The sequence below is a fragment of the Mytilus galloprovincialis genome, chromosome 12 (genome assembly GCF_965363235.1).
Source record: "Mytilus galloprovincialis chromosome 12, xbMytGall1.hap1.1, whole genome shotgun sequence".
Lineage (NCBI taxonomy): Eukaryota > Metazoa > Mollusca > Bivalvia > Mytilida > Mytilidae > Mytilus > Mytilus galloprovincialis.
The window spans coordinates 24,365,905-24,382,304 of NC_134849.1; the positions used below are offsets into that span (position 1 = coordinate 24,365,905).

Below are 16,400 nucleotides of genomic sequence, written 5' to 3' on the forward strand. Positions count from 1 at the left end.
GCTTACATGTGCCTTTGTTCAGTAAAACGTCAAATGAATAGTTGAAGGATAAATCAAGTATGAACTTGAACATGCTTTGTCATGTTTGTTGAACAGGTACGAACGGGGGTAACCACCCTATCTGATTTCTATTCTGACGATTTGAAGAAAGTGACAGCCAATTAAGGATCATAATCAGCACTAAAAAGTAGATTAGTGCGAATCACTATCCCAAAACTTTACCTGTCAGTAAAAAGTAGAATATATTGAAAATAGGAAGAATTTGACCTTTAACAACAAAGAAACTAAATTATCCTTCTTTTTCAGACAAGGTAGTACGGAGGCAATTATTGATATCATCTTCAAGAACCCTGCAGTAGTCAAGGAAGATGTTTCAATATCAACAGCAGCGCCACCTGTTGTGAAGCTAGATAACAAAAAAATTGCTGAAACATTTGTTGAAAGTGTTAAGAAGGGTGTTGTGGAAGAGTACAATGATGTGTTTGATATTGACACAAATTCAGTTTCATTTGCTGGTAATTATTTTCTTGCAGGGTTTCAAGTACTTTTTACTTTAAACTGTCTTGTCAGCCTTGTGGTAACTTGCTTGCCTGGACTGCCGAAGGTTGTTGGTGAAATCGACCTCTGTCAGGATAAAATAAAAGAGGGTAGAAATGCCCTTTACCGTCAGACATCAAACCATAATATTTGGTCAAATTGATTAAAATTTCACCTTGATTTGTCAAGATATCCTTCTGGGAGAATATATTTATCATCCTCAGATTGTCAATCTAACAACTGAAAATCTATTGCATTGAATCCCATGTCAATCTTTTCCAACAGGATATAAAAAAAAAATGTTCCCAAACTATTATTCGGGATAGTCGGTTTTGCCACTTTATAAATTACAGTCTTGCAAACTAAAATAATTGATCTGACCATTCACATGTGACTTAATGGCTTAGATATGTAAAGTTTAATATTAGCTTAGGTATGGCCCACATATTTTTGAAGCCATTTTAAATGACAATTAAGCACAAACATTCGAAACAAAATGTATTTCATTTACAAGTATAAATAATCAGTGATGCCATTATTTTTCAAAAGAGTAGTTCTCAATAAGATCAATTTTATATTTAAACAAGACAGCAATATTGTAATTGGAAACCAATTAGTCTACTATCATTTTGGTACTAGAAACTTCATACTATTGAGCTATACTTGAGTAGTCTACTAATAGGCCTTTTCAGAATCTAAAGAACTATAGGTAATCTCATTGTTCATACACCAAATTGAAAATAATGTAACGCCATTGGTCAAATTTTCATTGTTTAGAAAGTTTTAAACCAATCACATCATTTTGGTGTACACTTGAAAATATTACCAAGAATGCATTAGATTCTGAAACTGCAAATTGTTGACAGCTCTTATATTCAATGATAATTGCATCAGTTACCTGGTAAAATAAATGTATATTTGTTTTTATTACTTCAGATGTCACACCACCAGCCACTACAACATCACAAACAACCACAGCACCAACTACAAAAACACCAACTACTACTTCACAAACTACTACAGTACCAACTACTACTACACCAGCTACTACAGTACCAACTACTACATCAACTACTACAGTACCAACTACTACAGTACCAACTACTACGCCAACTACAACAGAACCAACTACTACACCAACTACTACTGTGCCAACTACTACACCAACTACTACAATACCAACTACTACAGTGCCAACTACTACAGTACCAACTACTACGCCAACTACAACAGAGCCAACTACTACACCAACTACTACAGTACCAACTACTACACCAACTACTACAGTACCAACTACTACAGTACCAACTACAACAGTACCAACTACTACACCAACTACTACAGTACCAACTACTACACCAACTACTACAGTACCAACTACTACACCAACTACTACAGTACCAACTACTACACCAACTACTAAAGTACCAACTACTACACCAACTACTACACCAACTACTACAGTACCAACTACTACAGTACCAACCACCACAATACCAACAACCACACCAACTACTATTCCCATAGAATCTCTTGTTGTGTTCTATATACAAGTTCTGATGAGAAACATGACCTGGATTCCTGCCTACAATGTCACTGGTTCAGCAGAGTATCAAAGCATACTTCAGACTGTTAACCAGGTAATTTGGATTTATCTCAGTAGATTTTGTATCTGTACTCAATATCTCATTTGTTTATTATGACAAATTTCTGACTTATGATTTTTAAATGGCACGTCCAGGAACTCTGTGTTTTCACTTTTTGTCTCACCCTGACAATGACAGAATCAAAAAGCGAGACATAGGTATGCTGTTTCTGGATTTTATTGGCAGTGTCAACAATGTTTAAGTTTCTAATTTTCTAATCTTGTTTGGTCCTGTTCCTTTAGTCATGGTTCATTGACTTTGAATATTTATCCTTATATACAGAAATAAAAAGATGTGATTTGAGTGCCACTGAGACAACTCTTCATCTAAGTCACAATTTGTAAAAAGTAAACCATAAAAGGTCAAAGTACAGCCCTCAACACAGAGCCTTGGCTAATACTGAACAGCAAGCTATAAAGGAACTCAAAAATGACTAGTTTTAAACCATTCGAACAGGAAAACCGAGGATATATATAAGAAACAAGAAACACTTATGAACCACATCAACAAACAACACTTTTGGAACAACAGGTTTCTGACTTAGGACAGTTGCAAACAAGGGCAACAGGTTTAAACGTTTTAACAGGCACCAACCTTCACCATAACCTGAATGTAACTTCACAACATAGAAAGACACAATTTAAAATATCAATTGAAATTACATGATTATATCTTAGAAGATCGATACATGACTATAAGTTAGAAAAGGACTCATATATAATTTGTCCATGATGGTTATTAATTTAATACATGTTATTCTGTTCTGTAGATGGAGGCCAACCTGAGACAACAAATGTTATCTATGGACAGCTCACCATCAATGTCTGACACATCACCAATAGCAGAAATCCTGTATCGACTTGTTTTCACAGGTGCCCGGTAAGTATTTCTACTATAAGAGAGGTGGAAATGTAGTTATTAAATTGAGAATAGAAATGGGGAATGTGTCAACGAGACAACAACCCGACCAAAGAGCAAATAACAGCTGAAGGCCACCAATGGGTCTTCAATGCAGTGAGAAAATCTCACACCTAGAGGCGTGCTTTAGCTTGCCCTTAAACAAAAATGTATACTAGGGCCACACCAATTTGATTCCTTGTTCGACGGACCCGCCCGACCTATTTTTTTCAAAACAGATTTTTAAATTTTTTTTTATCTTCCCGCATACGGAAATGTAATCATGTCCATTTCCCGCACCGTTTTTTTGTAAATATTATAAAAAAGATATCAACATTTGTTTTTAAAATCAGTCTAACCTGTATATAATGATTTTAAACATAAAAGCACCCCACCACACTGTAAATATCTGTGAGAATATCTGTTTCCGCATGAAACCTATGGAGTGCTCCGATATAAATTTATAACAGCGGAAATACCTGTAAAGAACAAAAACTTGGTTTCTTTCCTCCTTACTTATATTCCCTATCAAAAAATGTTCGTTGTTAGAATAAAGTACAAAGAACTTCTGAAGGATTTGCCTTCAACTGTAATTATATTGTATGCTGGCGAAACAAAACTATCCATAGCCGCTGCATGTTTATGCACCTGTCCTGATTGATTCAGGGGCCTGTCGTTCAGCAGTAATCGTTTGTTGATGTTGTTCATTGACATTTTCCTGTTTGGATATATTAATTAGATCTTTGGTTTTCCTGTTCGAATTGTGTACGCTAATAATTTTGGGGTCCTTTATAGCTTGCTGTTTGGTCTGTATCAAAGCCCTGTGTAAAAGGCTGTACTTTGACCTGTGTTTGTTATTATCAGGTTGAGAACAACCCTCCCTCAGACAAGGGGTAATTTTACTGATGTAGAAAAGAAAATAGAAATACCAAGGATTTGTATACAGTCAAACCTGATTAAACCGGACCCTGAATAAACCGGTTTCCTGTCCATTCCGGCCGAAAATGAAAGTCCCATGTTTTCCTCTTCAAAGTCTTTGTTAAAATACCCTTAGTATACCGGACCCTGTGTATTCCGAATTCCGGTCTAATTATGAAGTCCCAGTACTCTTAATTACATTAATTATTACCTGTCAAAACCGGTTTGTCTAATTAATTTCAATGATCGATATGCAATCAAAACATATTTGTTTATACAATATGGCTTTTTAGGATAATCAATTAGTCAGGTGTTAAACTGTGAACTTACAATTGTACAGGAGTGAGCTGTATTATTTATTAAAACATTATAAACGTGTCAGTTAAACGAAAAAAAAACACCGAATATATCTTGGATTGAACTTACGTTGTAACTTGGATAAACAAATTTAAATCGCAGAGTAAGAAATTTTCATCGTGATTTCGAAATCCTCGATTCCCTGTTGTGAACCCCTAAACACATGACCTTGATAATGAAAAACACCCAGATGACAACAATCAATGGGTATTGTACACTGTACGACAACGTTTCGATAGTGATGAATATTACGTTTGATATATTCTGGCTTTTTAATCGGCCATTTTAACATTTCAAATTAATAATCATGGAAGTAAATCGAAACTCTCGTCTCACAATCCAAACAACGCGAGCATTAGGATGCAAAGGCAAACAATGAAAAACGAAGTGAAAGTATTTTAATTTATCAGATATAATTCACAATCAGAGAGAACTTTTACAGGCAAAATATCGGACGTCACAAGTACTTAACTTCCGGTCAAAACGGAAACCTGAATAAACCGGCTCATTGTCCAAACCGGCCCTCTTTCATAGTCCCGTAGTCGGCCGGTTTATACAGGTTTTACTGTAGTTCTTCTATACAAAACCTTTGAAAACTTAGAATTTTGTACTCAAAAAGAGGAGAGTTACATCATATTTTAAACAACTTTTTCTAAACATGCTAAACAGCTAAAAAAGGGGTCCACTTATTTTGAATAATGTTAAACTGTTAAAGTAAATGTGTTAATTTAACATGCCATTGGTTAAAGTCCAGAAATATTACAAAATTCTTGGACATGTTTTGACCATTTAATACCAGATAGATATATAGTTCTTTGAGAAAATATGAGCCCTTTTGTACAAACAAATATATTATAACTTATATTGATCCCTCATAAAACATGAAAAAAGGATATTTATAACATTAAGGGGTTGCCCCCAAACTGATTATGACTTGGATGGAAAATTGTCTCATTGTCAGTCACACATACATAGACCAGATTTAATTATTTCTTGGTGAACAGGGAAAAAATACTTCAAAAATTAAAGAAATGTCAAATTACAAGTGATAAATCAAGTTTTGATATTGTCAAAACCTACTATTTTATGTTTACAAAAAAAAAATTATAATCGCTCGCCTTTACTTTTCAAGCTTCGCCTCAAAAATTTGCAAATTAAATATTTTTTTATTAAAATTTTCAAATCGCTCGCTCGCCCCAAATTTTGGAGTCCAAAAATTCATGGAACAAGAAATTAAATTGGTGTGGCCTAGTTCAGTGATAGTGGATGTCATACTTAACCCTGAAATATATAAAAGAAACTAAAATTAAAAATCAAACAAGACCAACAAAGGCTAGAGGCTCCTGACTAAGACTATATATATAAATACATTGTAGCTATGAAAAGTTCTTTTATATATACTGAATCTTATTTTAAAAAAATGAATAAACTATGAAAAGATTTTTTTACAATAGAAAAGTCAGCAACTGTCTAGGTTGCACTTCTGTAAATATAGCCAGTTAAAATGGTCACATAAGAACTCCTGCTAAAACTGTCCCACTTTTATTTTGAAGGTTCCAAAAAAATTATATCCTTGATTGAAAAGTTCATATGCATTTCCATATTTATCAAATGTCAAAACATAGGGCTGTGTGGCATATTTTCATATCCAGAACTTTCAAGAGTTTATAAACTTATTCTGTAAAAATCTGTACTACCCCTCCGTTCACTAATTGGGTCTTCCTCAAAATTCAATGTGTCCGATTTCCTTGTGTATTTATACATTTATACTGGTAACATTCCCAAGTTATGTCTCCATGAGGGTTGCAAGATAGAGATCATATCTGGGAACCAGTGCATAAACGAAACAACATATCTATGAAAAGTGTGTATCTCCCAAAAAGAGGTATGGTTTGTGAAACAGCTATTTTTACAAAGTGCAACCAATATAGTTACATTCAGTTGTTAATGAAAGATAGCAAACAAAGCCTTACAGTAGTCTTTGCTACCCAAAGGGTTATGATCCAGCCACTAGAAGGGGGCAGTGATAACCATTAGTGACTAGCAAAGATGCCTTACAATGAGACTTATCATTTAAGAATTAATATGTGGCCAAAAGAAAGCTAAATTGTTTGATGTTGCACCTAAAAAGCAGCGTACCCCAAAAAATGATGGCACAAATACATGCTTTTATGTCATTTTCTTGTCTAAAACATTTAACTTATTTTGTTGGCCAAAAAAAAATATCTACTTACCCAACTGGACAAGGCAAGGGTAAAGCAGTCAGCAACATCAAACAAATAATTCCTTAAGGCTGTGGCCTAACTTGCCTAATGCTCTCATACCTGTCAACCTCTGAAAATGAAAAGTCAGGTCATGACCTGCATTGAGAAAAAAAATCTCAGGTCATAACGCGTACGACTTTTTGCGGGCTCAATTGAAGAACAAAAATATGTTTACATATAATTTATATAGTCAATATGTATATGAAACAGTTAGAACATGTATACAAGTTTATTTCAGACTATTGTTATATTCCATAGTAGCAGACTTGGCATTCTTTAAAAGAACTGCACTTGGTTTCAGTTCATAGCAATGCAAATGTGTATTCATTTTACAAGAAAGAAGAGCACACAGTATATCCTTATTAAGATCAGCCCTACACTCTGTAGCTATTTTCTTTACTAAAGAAAATGCCCTCTCACTGTCTGCATTGCTGTTTGGCAAAACCAGTAATGTTTTAGCAAGTTTTGACAAAACAAAAAATCTTGGCTTGTTTTCAACTACCACTTTGTTATTTTCAACTGAAAGGGCCCTCTTTACTATTTGGGTGGTTTTAGTTTTTCCACAGGAATAACCTGAAGCTATTTCACAGCTCAGGTAAACAGTCCTACATTTTGACTTTTGGTTACATTGAAAAAGACCGATAAAACCGAAGGTCGCATTACTTCTAAATACCGGAAACAATTCCGGTCAGAAATCCGGGTGAAACGGGTAATGTTAGAAATTCCCGGGACCCGCCGGGTAAAGAAAAACTCCCGGGTGAGAGGTGAAAATAACGGGTGTCACCCGCAAAAAACGGGTGAGTTGACAGGTATGTGCTCTAAATAATTGAATTAAAGTCTTATATTAAAATGATTTTTTTTTATATTTCAGTCCATTGAATACAAATGTTGAAATAATGTTCAATCTGGAGTTCAAAGGTCGTTATGCTAAGAAATCAGATGGTTCTCAAATGATGTTGGACTGGTTGACCATTAAAGACATTTTATCAGCTGGTCTAAAAATAGATCGAGATGATTGCATCATCACAGGTTTGTTTTATGTGTATAATAAATTCAATAGGTACTATAATCAAAATTTGATAAATGGGTTTTAAATGGTAAGTTAATGAAATACAATTATACTTAGAAGCATTTTTTCAAAACTATGGAAAACTTTACATTTTAAGTTTTAAGTCATTTACTCCAATTTGTTATGTTTATCAAAAGGCTCAATAAAGACATGCTATGAAATTAAAATGAAAGTCATACTTTTACAAGCTGAAAGACATAGATTTCTTTCTTCCATTGTGATATTTAAAAAAAACCTTTTTATTTGAATAAACATGTATTTGCTATTTTTAAATTACTTTTGCTTTTTTTCAGATTTAACACCAATGTCAACAACAATTACAGCTGTCAAGGATTCACCAACCAATACGACAACAGCAACACTCAAAACAACATCTTCTCAACCACATAACATGTCTTCAACAACCAAATCTGGCAATTTTGTTACACCAACTACAACAGCTTTGCCAAACACAAACATAACACATTCGCAATCACACAACATGTCCTCAACAACCAAATTCGGCAACTTTTCACCAACAGCCATGCCAAACACAACACATTGGCAATCACACAACATGTCCACAACAACCAAATCTGGCAACTTTTCACCAACAGCCATGCCAAACACAACACATTGGCAACCACATAACATGTCCACAACAACCAAATCTGGCAACTTTTCACCAACAGCATTGCCAAACACAACACATTGGCAACCACATAACATTTCTACAACAACCTCCAGCTCTGTTCCCAATGGGACGGTGATTTTCTTTGTCCAACTTAGGATGATTAATATGAGCTGGACCCCTGCCTATAATGATACTGGTTCACCTGAGTATCAAATGTTAATGTTGGAAATACAACAGGTATTATCAATATTATACACAATATAATGCTAAATTGTTCAATGATATTTGAAACAAATGCAAAAATCATGGCAACTTGTACCACCACTTAGATAATAAATATTTGCTTTTATAAATTGTTAATTGGGTGGAGAGTTGTCTCATTGGCACTCATACCACATCTTCCTTTATCTATTAAAAAGGAGTAATAAAGATCCTTTGAATAAGGATGAGAACAACAGACCACATAGACCACTGACTCCACTGAATAAAATAAAAACAAGGGTTGAAAACAACTAACAACACATGGTTTAGAAAGCCTGACTTCTTTTCCACTTTTCATCATAATAACATCCCAATAAAAAAAAACCGAGATGTAGTATGGTTGCAAATAAGACAACTCTCCACAAAAGACCAAATGTCACAGAAATAACGACAGGTCACCATAAGGCCTTCAATGAGCACAACCCATACCTCAAAGTAAGCTTTAGTATGTAGACCTAGTTATATTTTAATCAGCATAGTTACATGTATTTCAATCTCAAAGTTTTAAAATTCCTTGTTTTTAAAAGTTATCAAACATACTTATGTTGTTATTTTCTTATTAAATTTTCTTTTCAATTTTAGATGGAAGTTAAAATGCAGCAATACATGTCATCAATGGATAATTCAACAACCATGTCTAGGTCTTTGTCCAGTTCTATGCCTGTGTCACAGATATATGAAGGTTTTCACTTTCATAAAATCAGGTATTGCACATGTAGACTACACTGTAAATTCTGTAAATATTGTGTTTATTTATTATTGCCATTTTGTCATCATGGACTAAAATGTGATTTTAATTTTTGCAGCATTGAGAAAAATCTCGTTTAATTTATATAAAAAAAATTGAGTGAAAAAGCAAATTTTTATTATTGCGAATATAACCCTATCCTATTTTTCGCAATTATAAAAATAATTCCTGAATTTACAGTAGTCCTTTTCTTGTTTCACAGATTTATGAGATAACAGTTTTGTTTTATCACATATTGGGACATCAATTGGTAATTTTCGTATTAAATAATTGAATAACTGGAGAAGTGCCAGTAAAGGTATTTCAAACCATAAAATTGAAAGTTAATTCTCATTAATGCATTCCTGTCAACTGACCTATAAATTGGCCCCTATAAATTTACTAGCTTACCTAATTTTTGTCTAGTGGTAATTACGTCAATGATATTTGGTATGCAGTTGTATTGGGTTATAAAATTCATTAAAAAAATTGAAGTTCATGCTTTCCCTCAGTTTCTGTTTGTTACAGGATTTGAATTTTGGTAAACAACTAGTACTGTAGTCTAAATTTACTAAGTTTTTTTCATTTATTTTGCAGTGAATTCTATGGTAATGTTATGATAATGTTTAACCTAGTATTTAGAGCTCGTCACGCTATGATGCCAGATGGTTCTATGATGACGATGGACAGCAACATGGTTGGAAATATTTTATCAGATGTAATTCATTTAAACCGAAGTCATATGCATATTAAAGGTAAGTGCATCTTAATTTTGCCAAAAATGTTTTGCTACCTACACTGTTTGTATTTATGACTTTTCCTGTTGCTGAGATTCAGGTAAACTTCAGTTAATATTTTGTACCTATTGTAGATTTAATGTATTTTTTGGGGTTTTTAAAAGCTTTTTTAAAAGTTGAAACTATTCATTTCCATTAATTCCTTCAGAATCAACAAATGCACAACAAATGTATTATGCATAGTAGTGCACAAAATGTGGTGAGCTGCGTCCCTTCATTATGGGCTAGTAAGGAATCTGTCTGGCATTGTTTACCTTTTTCAATCTTTGATTTAGCTCATATATCAGGTTTACTTTTGTCCATACAAAATAATATTATTGAACAATTTAGCATTATTTCACTTGTGTAAAAGAGTACTCATTACATTTTTAAGTGTATGCATTGCATTGCCTGTTGAGATGCCTAAACTATTGATAGAGAAAACAGTAAACCTTATTTAATAATGATAAATTTTATAAAGTAATTGACCACCACCAAATTTAAATTTATTTTCAAAGATTCGTCAAATTTCCTTATCCAATACTTTGATTAAAAAATTATCATCAACTAGCTAAAAAGTAAATGGCTAAAATACCAAACTCCATGGAAAATTCTAAATCGAAAGTTCTTTATCCATGTTATCAAATGGCAAAATTAAAAGCTCAATAACTAAACAAAAATGTGCTCAATTTAATGTTTTTGTAATATTTGATTTTTATAGATTTGATGTCTGAACCAGAGAGTACTACACATCCAAGTGCTGGAGATAACACCACTACAATGGCTCCACCAAGTAATACAACAATACAATCAGGTATTTACTGTACTGGGATAGTACTTGTACACCATTCTGCAATTTTTCTCCATAATACTCCACATTCTTCAAACCCCATTTACAAGTGCTGGCAGTAATACCACTACAATGCCTAACCCAAGTACCACAACACCATCATCACAAATTTAATAGTACTTTTACACCATAGGGTAGTAGTTTTTGTGAATAAAAGTTGTTCATCAGAATCATCCATTTAAATTGCAAAAAATATCCTTTGATATTTTGATTTAAATCCTGAAAGTAAAACTATGTACTCTGAAACTCCCAAATCAATAGAACTAAAAATTAACAAAGAAACTTAAACACCAATTTTATGGATATTTTTTCCACTGCATTGAGAAAGTTTCAATATATCTAGCTGCAATTGAGAAAGTAGAATTTTCAAATTGAATTAGTAGGCAGACATTTTTGACCTACAATAACATTTTCCCAGTTATTTGTTTAATTATTTTACTGAGGAGTGTATTAAAAAATTTGATCTGACAGTTTCCTTGTATCATGTCATTTAGATTGGTAAGAGTAAAACTCATGGGGAAATATCTGAAGGTTGTATGAGAATAACACGGCAAAACTTATGTTTTACTTTATAAATTGGAGTAAAATCCTTCAATCAAATTCTGAAAGCAGTTCTTAAATAAAGTAAAATGTTGATGTTATTATTAGTACTGTAGATTCATTTATTTTCGTGAGAACCAATTTTCCTGCATTAAGGAAAACTTGCATATTCGTGAATATTTATTTTTGCGGTTTTGCCGAAGTCTGCATACAAGCCTTTAGAAAACTTGCTATTTGTTGAACTTTTAATTTCATGGATCACCTGTATCCACAAAGTCCATGAAAAATTGGTATCCAATGAAAAATAATGAATCCACAGTATATTAATAAAGTGTTTTTTACTTCCTAAATTTGTCTTTGAAATAATCTTTTTTCCACAAAAAACATCAATTTTGAGAAAATATCCAAATTAGAAGATTGTTATCAATCCAAGTCTTATAAGCTTTCGCGCATGTTGATTTGACAAACATGCCTGCGAAATTTAATAACTCTTTGTATCAACACTTGCCCAATTGTACCACAATTTCGTGGGCATCTTCTAGAATTTAAAAAAATAAAATGTTATATTTGTTAATATTTGTGATATATTACAGCTGTTTGTATAGAGGCTACATCAGATTACCATAACTACATCTGTAAACCATTTGGCTTTAACTTAACATCATATCCTAACTTTGTGGGCCACCAATCAGAAGCAGAGGCTGGCAACATAGCATCAATCTTACTTAATTACCTGAACTGTACAGTAAATTCAAGCCCTGTACCAGTATATGTAATGATGTGCTCAGTTTTAACTCCCTCCTGTGAAGGAGGAAGAGTTATACCACCATGTTCAGAGCCATGCTTTGGTAAGTTCATATCTATAGCAATAACATAGGAATTTTCTTAACATGGAAATTAAGTTCTGATATTTATTTTCATGGATATTTGATTACATGGGTTTTCCTAAGTGTGCATATAGGCATAAAAAGTTATAGAAAATTGAAAAAAAAAATCTTAGATTTTGTTCTGGATGTGATGCTGTTTTTTCTTGTAACAATATTTATGACAAATGCCATGAATTCATTTATTTCAATGGATATTTGATTTCAAGGTTTCTACAAAGTGTGCATACAAGCCTATAGGCAAATTTAAAAAAAAAGAATGTTTTCCTAGATAATGTTCTGGATGTAATGCTGTAAATAAATATTCCTCCTTACAATTTTTATGATTAACCAGTTTTATACAAAATTTGTTTGAAGAACACTAGACCTCTGGAATAAAACTTCTAGAATCTGAATTCAAAATATTGTGCATGCTTTGTTATATCCTAATTGTTAAAAATAGCCAAAAAGTGCAGTTTTCACCCATCTGATTACAATTCATATACTGTGGTTTATTTTCTGTTCTGGTAATTATTACATCAGCCAATGAAACTTCAGCCTTCAACTTTTGAAGTTGTGTATCAATTAGACAAAACCAGAGGATCCCGAAGGACTTTATAACAGAACCTGTTAAGTTCCTTGTAAGCTTCGATGGCTTAGACACAGATTTGAATTTTAATCAGATTGAATTATCATTATCTTTAAAACATCGCAAAATTTTTGAATGTTCAGAATTGAAGTTTGCAAATTAAATGACAATAACTTTTGTTTTCAGAAGTAGCCATGGCTTGTGGATTACAGAATATACCAGGACTAGAAAATGTCCTTCAAATGTGTGGCTCATTTCCTTCCTACTATAGCAGTCAACAATGTATACATTATTTAGATCGAATTCCATCTAGTAAGTTTATGAGTGATGTAGTATTTTGTATAGGACTATTTCAGCAGAAAAAATATATGTGGGGTTTGAAGGCTCTTTAACTATTATTGTATGGGTTTGGGGATGGCAGAAAGATTAAACTTTGTGGTTATGTATGCAAATTGAAATGAAATTGTATGATTGATTTTAAAATTTTGGCGTACTTAATTATAATCCTGGTACCTTTGATAACTAGTAACGCTTTTTTTTAGCACCGCATTTAGATTATTTTGTGTTGGCCAGTTTTTATTGATAGAGCAAGACGCAGTGCCTTTAGAAAACCACAGACCTTCAATAGGAAAACTAACAGTCCTAGTCAATTAAGATTGGAGTGGAGTGTGCATGCACAAGCTGTGTTGGAACTCATCATCTCAGTGTTGACTGGCTAATAACTATTTAGCCCACTCTGCCACCGAGGCCCCTGAAATTTTATGGGTAGCGGCCATAAAAAGGTGCCTTCCAACCTCTGAAACTCATATATAATTGTGACCTGACGAATTTGGGGTATAAACATTGAAATAACACATCGTCCTTTAGATTTTGAAACAACCAATGTTTACATGCTCAATCTCACAACATATACTTGATATAATATTCTTTATGTGCCTTTCCCAAGTCAGGCGCCAGTAGTTCAGTGATTGTATGTTGATTGATTCATGTCACGCATATTTGTTTTTATACAACCGCAAAAATTATTGAAAATTTTTTGGTCATATATTGATATCACGTTAGCGTCGTTGGTGTTGTCGTTGTTGTCCAAAGACATTTGGTTTTCGCACTCTAACTTTAGTAAAAGTAAACAGAAATCTATGAAATTTAAACACAAGGTTTATGACCATAAAAGAAAGGTTGAGATTGATTTTGGGTGTTTTGGTCCCAACAGTTTAGGAATTAGGGGCCAAAATTGGTCCACATTGAGGTCTAAAGGGTCTAAAATTGAACATTACATTTTATTTGATTTCATCAAAAATTGAATTCTTGGGGTTCTATGATATGCTGAATCTAACCATGTATTTAGATTTTGGATATTGGACCATAATAGGTAAATGTCCATTTTAAAAATTTTAAGTTTTTAAGTTTAAGTTCTTAGACCACATTCATTCTGTGTCAGAAACCTATGTTGTGTCAAGTATTTAATCACAATCCAAATTCAGAGCTGTATCAAGCTTAAATGTTGTGTCCATACTTGCCTGAACTGTTCAGGGTTCGACCTCTGCGGTCGTATAAAGATGCCCCCTGTGGAGCATCTGGTTGTAAATTGTTTTGTTATAAATTAGGCCATTAGTTTTCTCAATCGAATTGTTTCATATTTTTCATTTGAGGGCCTTTTATAACCGACTGTACTGTATCAGTTTTTCTCATTGTTGAAGGCTGAACAGATGCCTATAATTGCTTACATCCACTTCATTAGAGTATTGACAATGATCCTCTCACATCTTCATATTTTTATAATTAAATGGAATATCATTTTATATTTCCAGCACCTGTGCCAACAATAAGTAATGCAACTACACCATCCACTGGGAATGGTAAGTCGATCTTTCCTAGGTTTTAGCTATACTTGCGAGAAGCTGGAATATAACTGATTTTATACTGCATCTAGTTGTGTTTATTTCCTAAATATAGTAACACAGTTATATTTTGTGCAATGTCAATTTCATCATGGACAACTTTTTCCACAATCAGAGGTTCATTAAGGGATTATTATAAGTTTGAAATTGAATTTACAATTTAAATAGCTATCAATTTATTAATTTAAGTTGCAGTATAAAAACAATATTAGGTCAATGTCAGAAAAATATAAACTTTTTTGTATTCTGCACAAAACTGGGGAAGGGCTTGGTACAACCTCTCCCTTCTCTAATTTCTCGGCCTTTTAAAAAAAAGTTTATATTTTTCTGACATCAACCTGATATTGTATATTTCAACAAAATATGTTTAATAATGCTATATTGTTAGTTTTATATTAAAAAAAGTGTGCTCAGAAAAACGAATTTGCGATAAGAATGGAATCACACATAGCTATATATGTTGTGTACAAGTTGCGATTTTGTACAGGTTATAACTTTTACAAAAATATTGTACATGTTATAACTTTTATAATGTAAAAATACAAGTTATAACATGTACAAAAATACGTCGTACATGTTATAACCTGTACAAAATATTGCTTAAAAATGGTTTTAACTTGTACAAATTTGAAAAATAAAGATGTTTCTATTATTGCGACAGATGTTATTAACCTCAATAATTTTTCATAACTTTTTTTATTATTCATTCATGCTAGTGTGTTTTGTCCTTCTCTGATACAGTTAATGTCCAGGGGTCTGTATGGCAAAGCATTCCTAAAACCTTCTTAGGACATGTCTTATGATCCTCTTATGACCATCTATGGACATATCTCAGACCTCGTCTTAAAGCTGTCTGAGGAATACTTTGTGAATCCAACTTAGGAGTAAGATATGTCATAAGACCATCATAAGACTAAGACAGCTTTGAGAAACAAATGCATATATTTAATTATTTTCTGTACCTTTTAAAACACACATTCAGTCAACAAATACCATAGATCCAAAGATATTCATAACGAAGCGTGGTCCAATGAACACAATTTCAGCTCTCTCTAGCTTTTACAGAGTAAGCATGTGAGACATTACTTTAGTTTGTGCATGCTATAAAATGAGAGGGAGGAATATTAAGCAAAATGTTAGGGCATTGTTCCCTAAAAATTTCGGATGAATTTGATAACTAGTATCTAATGTATTGTCATCAATGAATATTTAAAGAGAATGTATGCGTTTAGTAAATAAAAGAGAAAAAAAATGAATTCTTTTATAAATAGTGTCGCACTGATGTAAGCCATGATGGACTGCATAAAACATACAATTACATGAAAACACATTATATAGGTAAAGAAAGATGTGGTATGACAACATAAGTCATGAAGCATACATTTTTGAAACTTTGTGGTCATTTTATTCTAAAGAAAAAAGCACAATCTGGACTCTTGATTGTTGTTCTTTATTCATTAATAAATTTAAATGTTTGTTTACTTTATTTAGATTTATCTTAATTTTTAGCTCACCTGGCCCAAAGGGCCAAGTGAGCTTTTCCCATCACTTTGCATCCGTCGTCGTCGTTAACTTTTACAAAAATCTTCTCC

At 32.9% G+C, this 16,400-nt stretch overlaps 1 protein-coding gene across 1 annotated transcript in view; it reads left to right on the forward strand.

Annotated features, from left to right (window-relative positions):
- The window catches only part of LOC143054810 (MAM and LDL-receptor class A domain-containing protein 2-like), a 144,175-nt gene that overhangs the window by 28,820 nt on the left and 98,955 nt on the right, over window positions 1–16,400 (forward strand). The window contains exons 6-16 of the mRNA XM_076227869.1: window positions 307–515; window positions 1,474–2,177; window positions 2,953–3,062; window positions 7,491–7,648; window positions 7,982–8,538; window positions 9,145–9,266; window positions 9,887–10,044; window positions 10,787–10,879; window positions 12,049–12,303; window positions 13,094–13,219; window positions 14,719–14,766. Of these exons, the coding sequence (XP_076083984.1) occupies window positions 307–515; window positions 1,474–2,177; window positions 2,953–3,062; window positions 7,491–7,648; window positions 7,982–8,538; window positions 9,145–9,266; window positions 9,887–10,044; window positions 10,787–10,879; window positions 12,049–12,303; window positions 13,094–13,219; window positions 14,719–14,766 (2,540 nt within the window). The remainder of the gene's footprint in view (window positions 1–306; window positions 516–1,473; window positions 2,178–2,952; window positions 3,063–7,490; window positions 7,649–7,981; window positions 8,539–9,144; window positions 9,267–9,886; window positions 10,045–10,786; window positions 10,880–12,048; window positions 12,304–13,093; window positions 13,220–14,718; window positions 14,767–16,400) is intronic.